Raw genomic sequence first — 14,806 nt, forward strand, 5'->3', positions numbered from 1 at the left:
CTTTGTCTGTCCCACAGTGTGCATCCTACCACCCTTCACAGGCACTTCATTTCCATCACCTCTAGCTTCAACTGTTCTGCTTTCACTCCCCAGGTTTCTGTACCAAAACAGTAGTACTGGTCACACCACTGTTTTGTACACCTTATTTTTCAGCTTCTTATGCATTCTTCCATCATAGACTACACCTGACACACTATGCCAGTTGGCTGCAGGCACTCTGATTCTAGCTTTGACCTCTTCATTCAGACTTCCCTTCTCCTCAACTTGAATCTGTTCATCTGTTCCACTATCTTCCTTTCTATCTGTATTCTCAGTTTCTTCTGATTTCCCAAATTTGCTGCCATTACCACAGTCTTATCTGTGCTTAGTTTCACCCCATGTGCCTTCGGTTTTGCATTCCATTCTCCTATCCTTTGCTGCAGTTCTAGCTCAGAGTCTGCCTGTAATGCCACATAGTCTGCATACAGCAACTTTGTTTATCTGTCCCCTCCGACCTGTTTACTAATGTAGTCCATCACCAGTGTGAACAGCAGTGGGCTCAGAGCTGAACCCTGGTGTAAACCCACTCCCACTGGGAACCTCTCTGAGAGGCCGAACACTGTTCCTACTTCAGTCATTGGGTCCTTGTACATAGCCTTCACTAGTTCTACCCATATTTCTGGGACTTCAAACCACCGCAGTACTGCCCAGATCAGCTTTCTTGGGACCTTGTCATATGCTTTCTCCAAGTCTACGAATGCCCATTTGGACTCTCTCCTCATCTGTAGCCTCTTCTCAAGTATCTATCTCACTGCAAACATCAGGTCAATTGTGCTGCATCCTGATCTGAATCCGAACTGATCATCTCCCATCTTACATTTTACTACTCTGAATATTAATCTACTCGGCTACGCAGATACAGTCATTCCCACAAAAAGAGCTTCTAATGACAAAACTGTGAAAGAAAGACATCAGAGTGCCTATGGAGAAAAGACTGCTCACTGTAAACAAAGCAGGAGAGAAGCAAGTTTATCTATGCAATTAGAGGATGTTGAGAGGTGGGAGTGAGATTCAAGTTGTCATATCTAGCCGTCTTCAGAATAAGTTTTTTACTGGACGATCAAACATTTTTGGATGAAGAAGAGACTAAAGTTTATCCAACAAGACGTGAGCCAGCAAACTGAAAAGACTCTGCTTCTCATTCTTCTGATAACAACAATGTCCACAGAGACACGGGGAGAATTTTCTAGCAAAAAAATCAGGAGTAACCTAGACTTGAATTAGAGAATGGTGTTGGGAAGTTGAGATGATGAGGAAGAAAAACAGCAATAGTATTAAATTAGCAAATAAATGGATGAATTGAAAAGTGTCATTCACATTAGATATAGCTTGGATATAAGAACAATGTTTCTGTAAGAAGTAGCTGAGAAAGACTGGAAGTTTGTTAACGGAGTTAAACTGGTGGTAGGACTCTCAAAAAATCCCACTTTGTCTTAATGCATAGGGGGGCAATGAGTCTGAAAATGTAACCAGAATTAAAAAATAAGTTTCTGTTCATGGTAATATTTGTATAACAAACTTCCTGATGTAAAATGCCTGCTATATTGTAATGTGCAGCTATTTTAAATGCAAGGTAGGGGGTGGATCTCATCAGCAACTGCTGTTATGCTATTTATAATAACATAAGAAATTACTTTTTCCTGACTGTAATGTATCCAGGCTTTACACTGTATTGGGGGCTACTGGGGAAATATAAAAAAGTATCAATCATATTATGTGTATTAAAATAAAATACATTCACCTGTTTTATACAGGTGGAAGTCTAGACTAATGTTTTGTTAAGCCAACAGGCTAAGAAACTAGAAAAGATGGAAAGCATGAAAAACAGCAAATGAAAATAGTTGTTTATTTTTCCAGTACACCTGTATTTTTTTTTTGTTTTGTTTTTTAGCAGAAAATAAAGAAGAAGACAGGTGCATGCAATTAGCCATGATTCATAAAAGGTCTGACCAACATGCTCTAAATGATCTCTACAAGAATCCTTGCTTGCATTTGTACAGCTATTACCAAATGTTTTCCTTTGGTGTCAACGAGTTTATGGGTGCAAGCAATTAATCAGAAAAGTTCAAAACAATGTACTCCAAGTCATATGTTCAATAAACATAACGCTTAAAAGTAGAAATGGCAAGCAGTTCAGTGAAAGTATATGAAGTTTGAAATGTGGGAAGTGAATACTTTTCCAAGTAGTTGCATCACCAGCAGCTTTAGTACTTCACTGCACTAACCATAATAGTGTTCAGTTTAGTTTATTCATTTAAGGGTAGCCAGCTCACTTTTTAAAAGTTAGTTTACTGAAAATTTGCAAGCTGTTTTTCTACATCTGGGAGGGAAATAGAAAAAGGACAGACTGTATCTATACAAGTCAGAACACAGGCTATAGCATGTGTTTTCAGTACTATTAAACCTAACTTAAAAATAGGCAATATCTGTGGGTGTAGTTGTCTATCTGAGGCAACTGCCCCTGTATGGATGGATAACTTCCCTTTTTGGAAGGGTTATATAGTTTTGTGTGGTTGCTATGAGTTAAAAGGGACTGAAATTTAAAATGTATGTATGTATTTATTTTTGTTGTTGCTGCTGCCGTTGAGTGTTTTTATTGAAGCAAAAAGTCTGGGAAAATGGTTCAAACAGACATGAGATGCAGCAACTGCATACAAGATCAGCCTGCCAAACATTAGTGTATAGATGTAAACTGCAAGTTGGAAACATGTACTCAAAATAGCTGTCAAATATAATATGTGAAACTAATTTTTTTTGAGAATTGCTGCTTTGGCAATATTAACGTAATGTAGATGGCCTTGCAGGTACAGACAAAAAAAAAATAACAAAGATTGCTGAATTACATTAAAAAGTGTAGTATGAGAATCTGGTCAGAAATGAGCATTGTGAATCTGGCAAAGAAAGGATTTCAGAATGGACATTTACTAAGGTATCGGGGACAAAGGAAAATGAAGTAATAATACTGACTGACAAGTGACAGAAAAGGGAAACAAGACAATAATGGAAGATTTATGGTAATAAAGATTTATTGTTAGAGAAGGATTGCTCTGGTATATATTTATATTCCACTGAAAACAACTATTACAGAGGTTAACAGAATTTTGGAAGAAATGAGCTTTTAACAGGGATTATTATTTATGGGTGTGGACAAGATTTGCAATAGTGAGGATTTATCAGGAGGACCTAGAAGGGAAACTAAAATAAGAGAGGGAATATATGAGAATATTTGACATGGAAGATGGGAATTCAATAGCAGGTACTTAGAATGTATATTTTTAAACACTTTACTGAATTAACACTTGTGACATAGGCAAATGTACAGCTATACAAATGAAATCAAACTATATTACAATAACCTGGCTCAACTGGAGAGAAATTATTTTTTTACAGGAGCATTGGGTATTTAACTGAAAGCACTAAAACACATACAATATCTGTTTCAGTGAGACACCAGGGTTTTCCTCTAACTCTTAAAATGGAAGAAATTTAAAGAATAGCACTGAAAATGATTTAAGACTTACTAAAAAGGGATAGCTAGTAAGTAAGATAAAATAAAATAAAAATGAAGTTTAAAAATATGATAGAAAAAAGCTATGTAAAAGAAGTCATAGGAATTATTTAGAGGGGTTGGCAAAGGTTAAAGTTATTGCAGAAGAAGTGGAATCTCACAGGACAAGAAGAGGAGCAACTGCTTAGTGTTGAACTGAAAATAAGGAAGTATTTGGTAAAATGCATAAGTTTAGAAAAAGGTTGCTGTTAAGCAAGTAGTTAATAACAAACCCAGAGTACAAAAAGCATTTATCAGAATGACGTACGCAACAGAAAGTATAAAGGGTTTATGACAAACTTGGCTATGGCAAAGTTATTTCCTCTTATAACAGCGTACTAAATGGATAGACTTCATTCAACAATGATCTGTGACCTACTTAACTTAGTATCAGAGTGCAGGACATCATATCCTGTTAATGGAATTAAGGTCATTTTCTTGATAATCTCCTTGAAGTAGTTGTTCAAGCATGGCTACAGAGTAAAACTCCCACAACATTTCTGATGCATGTTTTTTGGGTACTATCATTATGCAGGAAAAAGCAAAGAAAGGGGGTCCATCCATACTCCCATACCTTTAAACAAGTTTAGCATCCCTACAAGCCTGTAAAAGAAAGCACAGTGTATGTTTTGAAGGCTTTGTTTATCTGGCTGTCATTCCAAACAGAATGGATTTTGTTTTTGAAAACTGATTTCAGTCTTTTGCTGCACGCCACTTGATGACAGAAGTCAAAGTATATGCTATCATGAAGTGGCTACCTGAGAAAAAAGTGACTTCACCTATGTAGGGTTAAGTCACTGACATTTGATAAATGCCTCAGGAGATTATGGTGGTACTGAAGGGAGTTTATAAAGAAAAGAACAGCAAATGGTTAAGTACAGACCCTTGTGTTACTCTTCTGGATATCATGAAAGGAGTAGAGAGTAACTTATTAATAATAAACTCTCTAAATAACCCATTACTGCGGTAGTCAGTAAAACATCCGATGGATCTAAGTCAGGGGTGTCCAACCTTTTGGCTTGCCAGGGCCGCATTAAGTGAACAGAAATTGTCTTGGGGCCGCATATAAAATATATCATATAGTTGACTTTGGTCTCCCGCGGCAGTGAAAGAGTTGACCTCCTGGCTGTACTGTAGGTGCATTTGAACAATGAATAAATGTAATAAATGCCTAATATTTGCCTTAAAATTCTAATTCCCGTTCTAATTCTCTCATCTAACAGTTAACTCTAACATCTTAGTTAATATATATATATTATTTTACAAATAAACAGATATCCACTACAGCACTAGCATTTCTCACTGGGAAAACCACTCCAGCAGTCCAACTACGTAAAATGTCAATATTAGCAGTCCTACAATACTATAATCCACAAAAACAAGACAACAAATTTGCAATAAAAGCAAAGAATTCACATTACTGACTTAATAAAACAATGCTGAATAAGCTACAAGAGAGTCTCACCCAAACAAATAACTGGTGCCAGAAACATGGCCTCAAGCTAAATGCCAAAAAATGCATCATCATCCCTTTTGAGGAGAGTGATGTCCCCACAAATTATCACATTAATAACAATGTTGTAAGCACAGAATCAGTCATGAGGTGCTTGGGCACCCAGGTTGATAGAAACCTGACTTTTGACCACCATGTTATCTCCGTTGTACGGAAAGCTTTTTACATGGCCCACTTCATTAGTAAGGCCATCTCATCCAGGGACAAGGACGTCATAACATCCCTGTATTCTTCCTTTACAAGAGCCATTATTGACTGCAATACCCTTTTTGGCACGTGTCTCAGCAAAACACCCTGCCAAAAGAAAGACTACAACCATTTCTGACAAAAAAGGTCAAATGACTAAGTTCACTTAGTTATCCAAACAGACTAAAAAGCTTCTTGCTTTCCTCTGTCTCTCACTGGCCCCTATAAATTTCATCACTGGCTTGCTTTCCAGGCTAAGAAAGATCCTGCCTTAAGAGACTTCCTCTACTTCAGAAATACCGGTTATATTTAAAAAGGTCACTACAAAGACCACAGCCTTCACTGCAACATAAACAAGCCACTTTGTATGGACAGGTTCTTGACACAAAAACCTTCAACTTCTGTAAAAAGCTCATCTCATTATCAAACAATGTTGTTTAGCAACACGACAATTGGATGGCTGGATGTACAGCCATAAATGTACTCCTTGAGTAAGTAGCATAGCCTTCATCAAACTTGATGGAAAATCCACATACTAATCTTTCCTAGCTGGATGGCTAAGATCTAATATTGGTTATTCAAGTCTACTTGCCCAAGAAGAGGGGCCTATTTAACTAAGAATTCCATTTGCAAAATTATATTCAGTGTACATATTAAATCTCACACACACACACACACACACACACACACACACACACACACAGCCCCTACTTTTAAAATAGGCAACCTCAGTAATCACATGACACACACACACTCTGAATGAAATTGTCTGGAAGTCAAAATATCAGAAAAAAAATCATAATACAGATGTATTCATCCGTGCAATTTCCCACCACCAAAAGGACCATCAATAAATCAACAAACAACTGCTCAGCAAGAAGTAAATCAGTAAGAACTCCATAAACTCTCCAAGATCACACTACATACTGGAGTAAACGTATAACTTCCCTCCAATCTAAAGCCATTTGACATTCAGACATTTTAATTTGTACAGAAGTTATTCACAGACTGACAGTTTACTGAGCTGTAATGCTGACCTTCGCTTTTGAAAAAAAAAACAAATTCCCAGACTTTGTCAATAGCTCAAAGTACAGAGAAGATTATTTTTTATTTATTATGTATTTATTTTTGAAAAACATCTTTAAAACTGTTAAACTGATTACACACCCAGAAACACAGCAAAGTTATTGTGATAAGTAAACCACAGACTGCTGCAAGAAATCAAGTCACATTGGGACTCTATGCTTACGTTCAAACCAATGAAGCATACCTGTCAATTCCAAAAGATTTAAAGTAGCTTAATAAGAAGGTTATTTGCAAGGTTGCATGACAGTTTATATTGGAAATAAGCAGAGATATTAAAAAGGCTCTGTTTCTCATAATTATGCTGAAAAGTCTTCCAAGGTAAATACAACCATCTGATTTAGCATAGAAACATACTTCTCAACCTTAGAGCAAGAAATCTGGACAAAGCAAAAAATAAAAGTGGGACACAGGCCCAAAAATAATCATGCATCACAGACACCATTGAAACAACTGTAGCTGCATTATAAATCACTTATAATGTTTATATCCCATCATTGTCAGTTAAGCATTATATGGCTCATTCAATCCTGCCTTCTTTTGCAATAAAGAAAATCATGCTTTGAAATGACAAATGCATTAAAAACAATAAATAAAACACATTGCATCCATATCCTGCAACTTCCTACCTGCAAACAATCACAGAGCTTTCACTGAAACCAGGGCTGCTTATTTCCCTAGAATGACAGCTCTCCCTAATTAAGTCTAATGGTGTGCAATCTACCAGGATCTGGACTACCTGAAATAAATTAAATTATGGACTGTAAATTGCAAGTGCACTTTGTTTAATTAAACTATACTTCTAAGCCCACTTACTGCATTTTTTCAGTAACATCTCAATATCCATTTCCAGGTCACTTTACAAGACATTGGCAGTGGTAGACTTTACATCGTTCAGAACCCCACAGGCCCACACTCATACTGCTAGCACTGTCCATTAAATGTAAATATGCATCCACTGTAAATGGCAAGAAGCTGTGTCTTAAACAATCTACTTTTGGCATACCTAGCAACCAAGTATCAGGTTTTGAAACAAAGAAACATTCTCCACAGTCCGTAAGTCTCTGTCTTTAATAATCATCTACTGTTGCAGCACTCCCAACACATAAGCACACACATACACAATAAAACCCCTAACATTTAAAAATGACATTGTGCCTACCTGATTTGCCAGTATTGATGATCCACCAAAGTTATACTTATTGTTGTCCAATCTACCACTGCTTAGAACCCACCAATGACAAAAGTACTGGGTGTTTTTTTGTTTGTCAGAAAAAAACAATACAACTTTATATGCTACAGTCCCACATAGTCAGTCCACTACTGACCCATTAACCCTAGGCTGCTGTCTCATTCTTTCTGCCTGGAAATGCATTACCTTGGATGACTACTTTTATTTCCTAAGCAAAAGACACAAATTGGAAGACGGGGCAAAAATCCAGATATTCTCGAAAATCCATACCGTTGAAAGGTACGATTTCATATTCAATACAACTCTCTCCCGGTCAGGAAAGCCGCAATTTAATGAAAGTGTATTTTTAATGTACGATACATTTGTGAGCTAACTTGTTTGTGTTCAGTAGGTAGACTGATCGTCATTAGCCTCTTTGTGCATGTGTCTCTCTCTCTCTGTCACACACACACACACACACACACACACACACACACACACACACACACACACACACACACACACACACACACACACACTCTTCTACTTTCACACGCACAAACATTTTGCTTTCATGCATGCACTCACTCATTCACTCCATACTTACCTATTAACACGGGTAAGTGCTGTCCCTTTCAAAGGCACTGGCAGCAAATCCATACAGGAGTCCCTCTTCAGCAAACACACACACACACACACACTGATTATTCAGCACAAAATAATGGCGTAAACACACCGACCCTTCTTTGGCACAAAAAAATCAAAACTAGAAGGGTGCTTTGGCGCATGTGCACACTGACGTTACGGTTACAGGTCACAAAACAAAAAAAGTGTTATGGGGCATGCATACATCAATGTTGCAGTTAGAGGTCGAGGGCCGCATGGAAGAGCTCTGAGCTCCTTTATTGGAAAAAAGTTGGAAAACGGTCAGATGCTTTGCAAAGTCCACAAACAAAACACCTGCAAGCTCTACATCTGCGCTTCATGAATAATGCTAAATGACAGCAATCAGAACTTGGGACTGCAGCTAATTTTTAAGTTAACCAGAAACCACTTTTCCAAGTATTTTCCTAGAGAGGGGAATAAGCAGACAATGCTTTTCCCCTTACAGGGAATGTTAAAATCACTGGAAAGCTTTCAATAAACTTCAAAAGCAACACATTCTGGTGTGGAAAGCCTAACTTGACTTATCAGTAATTATTCAGTCCAGTACTGTGCATTTGCACATCCTAGAATGGGGGGGGGGGGTCAAACAGTTTGAATCAGTGAATATTTAGTGAAAGAATTAAACAAAGTTCCTTTTGTTTTAGATTACCAGTGGCTGTTCACTTCACTTAAAATAATACAGTTTGTGTTTTATTACAAGGAGGATCTGGTGACTCGAGGCATCAGTAAGGAGTGAGCTGTACATAACTGTAACCTATTATGCACTCAGAAATAGCATACCTTACCACAAAGCAATTGGGTTAAGAGAAATTATCACAAGTGTATTGCAACTTCTCAGATATCAGGAGAAGAATGCCCTGTCCTCATCTTTTATCAGGCATAGGACATGGAAGGCATATCAGTGATGGTTAAAGGAAGGATGATGCAGTCATTCTAGCCTCAGCAGAACTCAGCGACTCCTATGCTGTTCAGTGTTTGCTGTGCAAGTCATGTTAGTAACTGTATACGTTTGTTTTTAGCTCCATATATTTACTACAACAATTAGGCCTTTGCCTGATGTCATACTGAAAGCAAATTTCTGAGGTTTACTTGTGAAAAGACTTTTTTACTCAAGCTTCTCAGGCAAGGTTTGATTTCAGTGGAAGACTAACTGATAAATATTTACATCTGACATTTTCTGCTGATCCAGTGTTTGTTACCACTTACTCTATTAGTGTGCACTGACAAGTCATATTTTTTTCAAACCAGAACACATGCATGATATGGGGAATAAACACTGCATAAGGCACTTTAATAAGGTCTTAAGAGATGTTGCGACTTGCATGTTGTATCCATCAGACCTATGGGATGGACAGAGTGGAGAGGAAATAATGCAGTGTACTCAACTATAAAGTGTGTGTGACTCTGGAGTGGACGCACAAGCCCTTCAGCCATCAACTTATTTTGCTGTTTGCCAGGCCCTACTACTTTAAAAGAACTGACTTCCAAGGAATTGTCTTTTAAGCAAAATCATGTGTATTCATTTGGATGCGTCTATGTATGTGTGTGTGGTGAGACACTACTGCAGCACAAAGCTGATAATCTTTAAATATACAAGAAAAGTTTAGTCCAAAGTCAAACTATTATTAAAAAAAAAAATTAAAAAAGATACAGTAAGGGAAACACAAACTGTCTAAGCAGATGTAGAAGCAAAAAAAATGTAAAAACATTGTGATAGCAAAATAACTAGTACAAAAGAGTATACAGAAAATAAAAGTCTGCAAGTTCTCCCTGTTTTTTGTGTTTTTTTCCTGAGTGTTCCATTTTTCTCTCACATTACAAAAGTGAACCATGGCTGAATTAGTGGATCTTGCAAAAATCTGTGTCTGTGTGTGTGTGTGTGTGTGTGTGTGTGTGTGTGTGTGTGTGTGTGTGTGTGTGTGTGTCTGTGTGTGTGTGTGTGTGTGTGTGTGTGTGTGTGTGTGTGTGTGTGTGTGTGTTTCTGCCCATTAAAGAACAGTTTGCAGTCATGTTCACCCAGAGCCAGGACAGGTACCAGCTCCCCTTGACCCTGAAATGGATTGAGCTGGTTATCACAGAAAGAATGAATGAATACTAAAAGTTAATATGGTCTGTCAAACAGGCAAGGCAAAAAAGTTCTGACATACTTTTCAGACTACTGTATTCGGTCATATTTACTTCTAGTGTCATTGAATCACCCAAAACAATATAACAAACAAAACAAAACTACTGAACTAAATCAATAACACAGGTTTAGCACAGTTCATACAAACCAAGAGTAAAAACAACTTCTGCAATCAGATATATTCTGATATAAAAAAAGATACAAGTTCAAGCTATTTTGGCACATTGCAACTCGGCACACATTTTGCTCCATTTACTCAGGTTTAGTCTTTCCAAGAACAGTAAGATACCTTCCTCGGCTTGATTTCAGCATACTCAGAATGGAATAGCTACTCATCTAGTTAGAACACTGTGCAATCCACACAATTACCCCACTTGGCCTCTTCTGCAGAAGCTCAATGCCAGAGTTCCAAGCACAACTCCAACTGTATGCAGAGCCTCAAACATGCCAATCTCCTGTTGCAATTTCTTCATTACAAGCCACTGCATACAAATCCACTACCTTTGGCTTGACTTAGGCACAACCTCCTTTCCTTACCGGACAATATAGTCAAAACCCTATTATATGTAAACAGCCCCACTACCCTCGTTCTGAAGTAGTATGAACCAAAAGTAAAAACTGTATCAGACTTCAATATAAGCGGTACTCTTGGTATCAGGATCCACATATTACACTGAACTCTAGTTTCCATGCTGAAGGTACAATAAGTAATCAGAAGCCACAATAAAGAATTTACATCCATTAAACATTTTAAAAAATAGATTTTTCAAACACAAGACTATCTTTATTCAGAAATCTAACTTCATGTGTTTAACAGATAAACAGTGTAAATAAAATGAAATGCAAAAAATTAGCCTTAAGTCATGTAAGTTAATACAGCTCATATATAAATACAAGTGCCATATTTATGGCTTCACATTTTATGTATGAGGCACATAATATCACCACCCTCAAAGAACTCACTATAGACATTTTATGTAAATAAACTTGTTACATGGCTTCGAAATCTGATAGAACAAGTACAGTGCCCTAGCAAAACCGGACATTTCCATATATGCACAGACACTATAATCTACCTTCTTCTGTATTCTGCATGTGTAAATGGAGGCATACGACTTTTGTTGTACTCTTCTCGGGCTAAATGCCTAGATTCTGATACCTGAAATAAGATAAATAAGAGTGTTAAATCACATAACTATTTAAAAGTGTGTTTTGTATTAACATTATTTTTGTCCAAAATATGATAAACTACTATTGGCTCTCTCAAGTCACAAACCCAGGATGCTATCTCCTTAGAATAATTTCTTTACAAAGCAGTTTCTTTTTCACTTTTCCAGATTTATTTTGTTTATTTTACTTCACTAGATCTCTTTCAACTCTGTGGCTTCTTCCTTTTATCAGGATGATGTACACTGCTGCAGAATGCCATTGTTTATTTCTGCAATGATAATGTTTTTTTTTTTTGTTTGTTTTTTGGACCTCCATTCCTCCTAGTGGAACACAATGCCAGAAATATGCCTGCTAATAAATTGGTTAATACAGTATTACATTACTGACTGTTGGCAGGCTAGTTAGTATAAGATGAGAATGAAAACAAAATTAAATGTGAGAAATTATTTTCAACCAAGCAAGAAAAGCTGCCTTTTTATCTTTCCTGTCAATTTAAAGTAATTTATTGCATTTAATATGCTTAATAAGTGACCATGAATACTGCAAATGCAGTACCACTATTAAGTTACAGGAGAGCAAAAACTGTGTGTGATCTGCTTTTCTAGCAGTGTAAGCTTGAAATGGATAAAACAGCCCATAAAACTAACACTAGAGGCATGAATCACAGAGTATCATCAGTGGTCTAACACAATAATAACTCAACAAGAGTGGTCAGGAAAGTCAACATAGGTCTGCTAAACTGCTTGTTATGCCAAGCAGATGTACATGAGTAATCCTATATAGCAGCATTCAGTTTACAGTCAAATGCTGAAGACATCAGAAGCTCGTAGTCAAGAGTAAGTAAACCATGTAATTTGCCATTCTCCAAGCTGTCAAACAGATAACCATATTAGAATGAAGGTCCAAGACAGCAGCAATATCAGTGGTTTCAGTGCAACTATGAGAAGATAAAAAGATCTAGCTGTTCAAAGATTGTGGAGTACAAAACAGTGCATAAAACATAACTTGGTAGCTATATAAGCTAAAAACATAGGGCAGGATTCACGATGGCTTGCACGGAGTCTAAGAGTAGTGTAAGACTCCATGCAGTCATAGCGATCCAGGAAGAGCCTGTAGGGGCGTGTAAGAGAGCTCCTAAAACGGCAATTACACGGACAGGGCGTGGATATGCTAATTACCTCACCTGCAGCCGAAAGGCATGCAAATGAGGTAATTTAGCGATCCAGGAAGCAGAAACCTGTCCGTGTTAAGAGCCGTGTTATCTGCAGAAATGTACTCAGTTGACAACTGAGTACCATTCTGCAAATAACACAATGGAGCCTTGTCAGCTCCAAATAAAGGTTGCATATGTTCCAGGCAGCATGCCAATGGCCAAATATGTAGCCACTGGCAACGTACCCCCATGCAAAAATGAAATAAAAATGAATTTCATTTGCACTACTTTTTTTGGGTCTAACAGGAAATTATGACATTATTTGCTTCATTGGTTCCATTATTTAAATGCAGTTCGTCAACCACAGATCATGTATAACCACTGAAGAAAGCTATAAGCTGAAACCGGTCTGGTTCAAACAATAAAATATTTTTGCTTCTATTTCTGCTTCCATCCCTGGTGCTGGCCTTTTTGTTTGTTAAATATTTAAGCTACTGTGGCACGTGCATCTGCCGTATTTGCTAGCACACTGTTTTTGGAGTGATCACTTCTTTACTTATGTTAGAAACCTGGGTGGAAACTCACAGATATGCTCAGAGTTAGTCCAAAATGACACAAAATACACTGAACCCACAGACATTGCCAACATTCTGGCAGACAGGTTCAGTGCAAATCCCCCCCCCCAAAAGGAGAAATATCTATCCCAGCAGAGTGTAGCCTCCCTAACATCTCAGATTCCCAGGTGAGAGCTGCCCTCTCCAAAGCTAAAAACACAGCATCAATGGGACCAGACGGTGTCCCGGGTTGTGTGCTACATGAACTCCAAGAGGAACTAAACCCGCACATAAGGCTGCTGTTTAATCACAGCCTTACTACAGGATACGTACCCAAAGAATGGCGTACAGCAATAGTGGTCCCACTCCACAAAGGAGGTGCTTCTACGGACCCTAGAAATTACCGCCCCATAAGCTTGATGAGCCCGGTCTGCAAAGCTATGGAGAGGATCATTATGGAACTCATAAACAAAGATATTGGGGACCTACAGACACTGGATCCTACCCAATTCGGCTTTGTCAAGGGCAGATCCTGCCTTTCGAACCTGGTTGACTTTTTTGAAACAGTCACGAAGGCCATTGATGAGGGTAAGGCAGTTCACACCGCCTACCCTGACCTTGCAAAAGCCTTTGACACAATACTCCAACTCAGGCATCATAGACAAGCTCACCAGCTCAAATGTAAACCTATATGTCATAAGATGGGTTGCAAACTGGCTCAAGGACAGAACCCACAAGGTCAGAATTGCTGGAGCCATGTCAGACTCTAAGCCAGTCACAAGCGGTGTCCCACAGGGCTCTGTCCTGGGACCCCTCTTGTTCGGCATTTATTTTTCCGAGGTGCAAGCAAACATAGGAGGATTGTGGCTGACAAAGTTCGCAGATGACTGCAAACTGGGCGCCATAATTGATACTCCAGCGGACACAAGCATCCTTCAGAAAGGCCTCATAGAAACGGATAACTGGTGCCAGAGCCATGGCCTTAAACTGAACGCCAAAAAATGTATAGTTATACCCTTTGGGAAAAACAAGGTACCCACAAATTACCACATAGGTGATCATCCATTAAGTACAGAAGAAGTAATCAGGGACCCAAGTTGACAGTACCCTCTCATTTCACACTCACATTGCCAAGGTGGTTAGGAAGACCATCTATATTGCCCACCTTATCATGAAAGGATTCACATCTAGATCAAGAGAGGTCATTGTGCCCCTATACTCTTCTCTTATCAGGCCCATAATTGAGTACAATGCCCCATTTGGGATGTACCTTACCCGACACCTGCAGCAGTTAGAAAGACCCCAAAAGTACCTCACCAAGAGGATAAAGGGTCTCAAACATATGTCATATGCTGCCCGGCTGAAGAAACTCCAGCTCTATTCAGTCGTATACTGCCTACTCAGAGGCGATCTATGCCTGACGTACAAGGCCATGTCCAATCCAGAATTAATGGACATGCTCCACCTCAGAAAATCCAAATCCATCAGAGCCACGAGAGCGAGAGATGTGAACCTCAACACAGAAATAAATAGGACATGCTGGAGGGACAGATTCATAACCCAGAGGCTCCCTACACTCTGGAACAGAATCCCAGTCCA

At 38.4% G+C, this 14,806-nt stretch overlaps 1 protein-coding gene across 1 annotated transcript in view; it reads right to left on the reverse strand.

Moving 5' to 3' along the window:
• Positions 1-14,806, reverse strand: part of ZCCHC4 (zinc finger CCHC-type containing 4) — a 1,048,879-nt gene that overhangs the window by 954,374 nt on the left and 79,699 nt on the right. The window contains exon 3 of the mRNA XM_044062164.1: positions 11,407-11,489. Coding sequence (XP_043918099.1) covers positions 11,407-11,489 — 83 coding nt within the window. The remainder of the gene's footprint in view (positions 1-11,406; positions 11,490-14,806) is intronic.

Source organism: Protopterus annectens, chromosome 2.part1, assembly GCF_019279795.1.
Source record: "Protopterus annectens isolate FY-2018-M chromosome 2.part1, PAN1.0, whole genome shotgun sequence".
Lineage (NCBI taxonomy): Eukaryota > Metazoa > Chordata > Ceratodontiformes > Protopteridae > Protopterus > Protopterus annectens.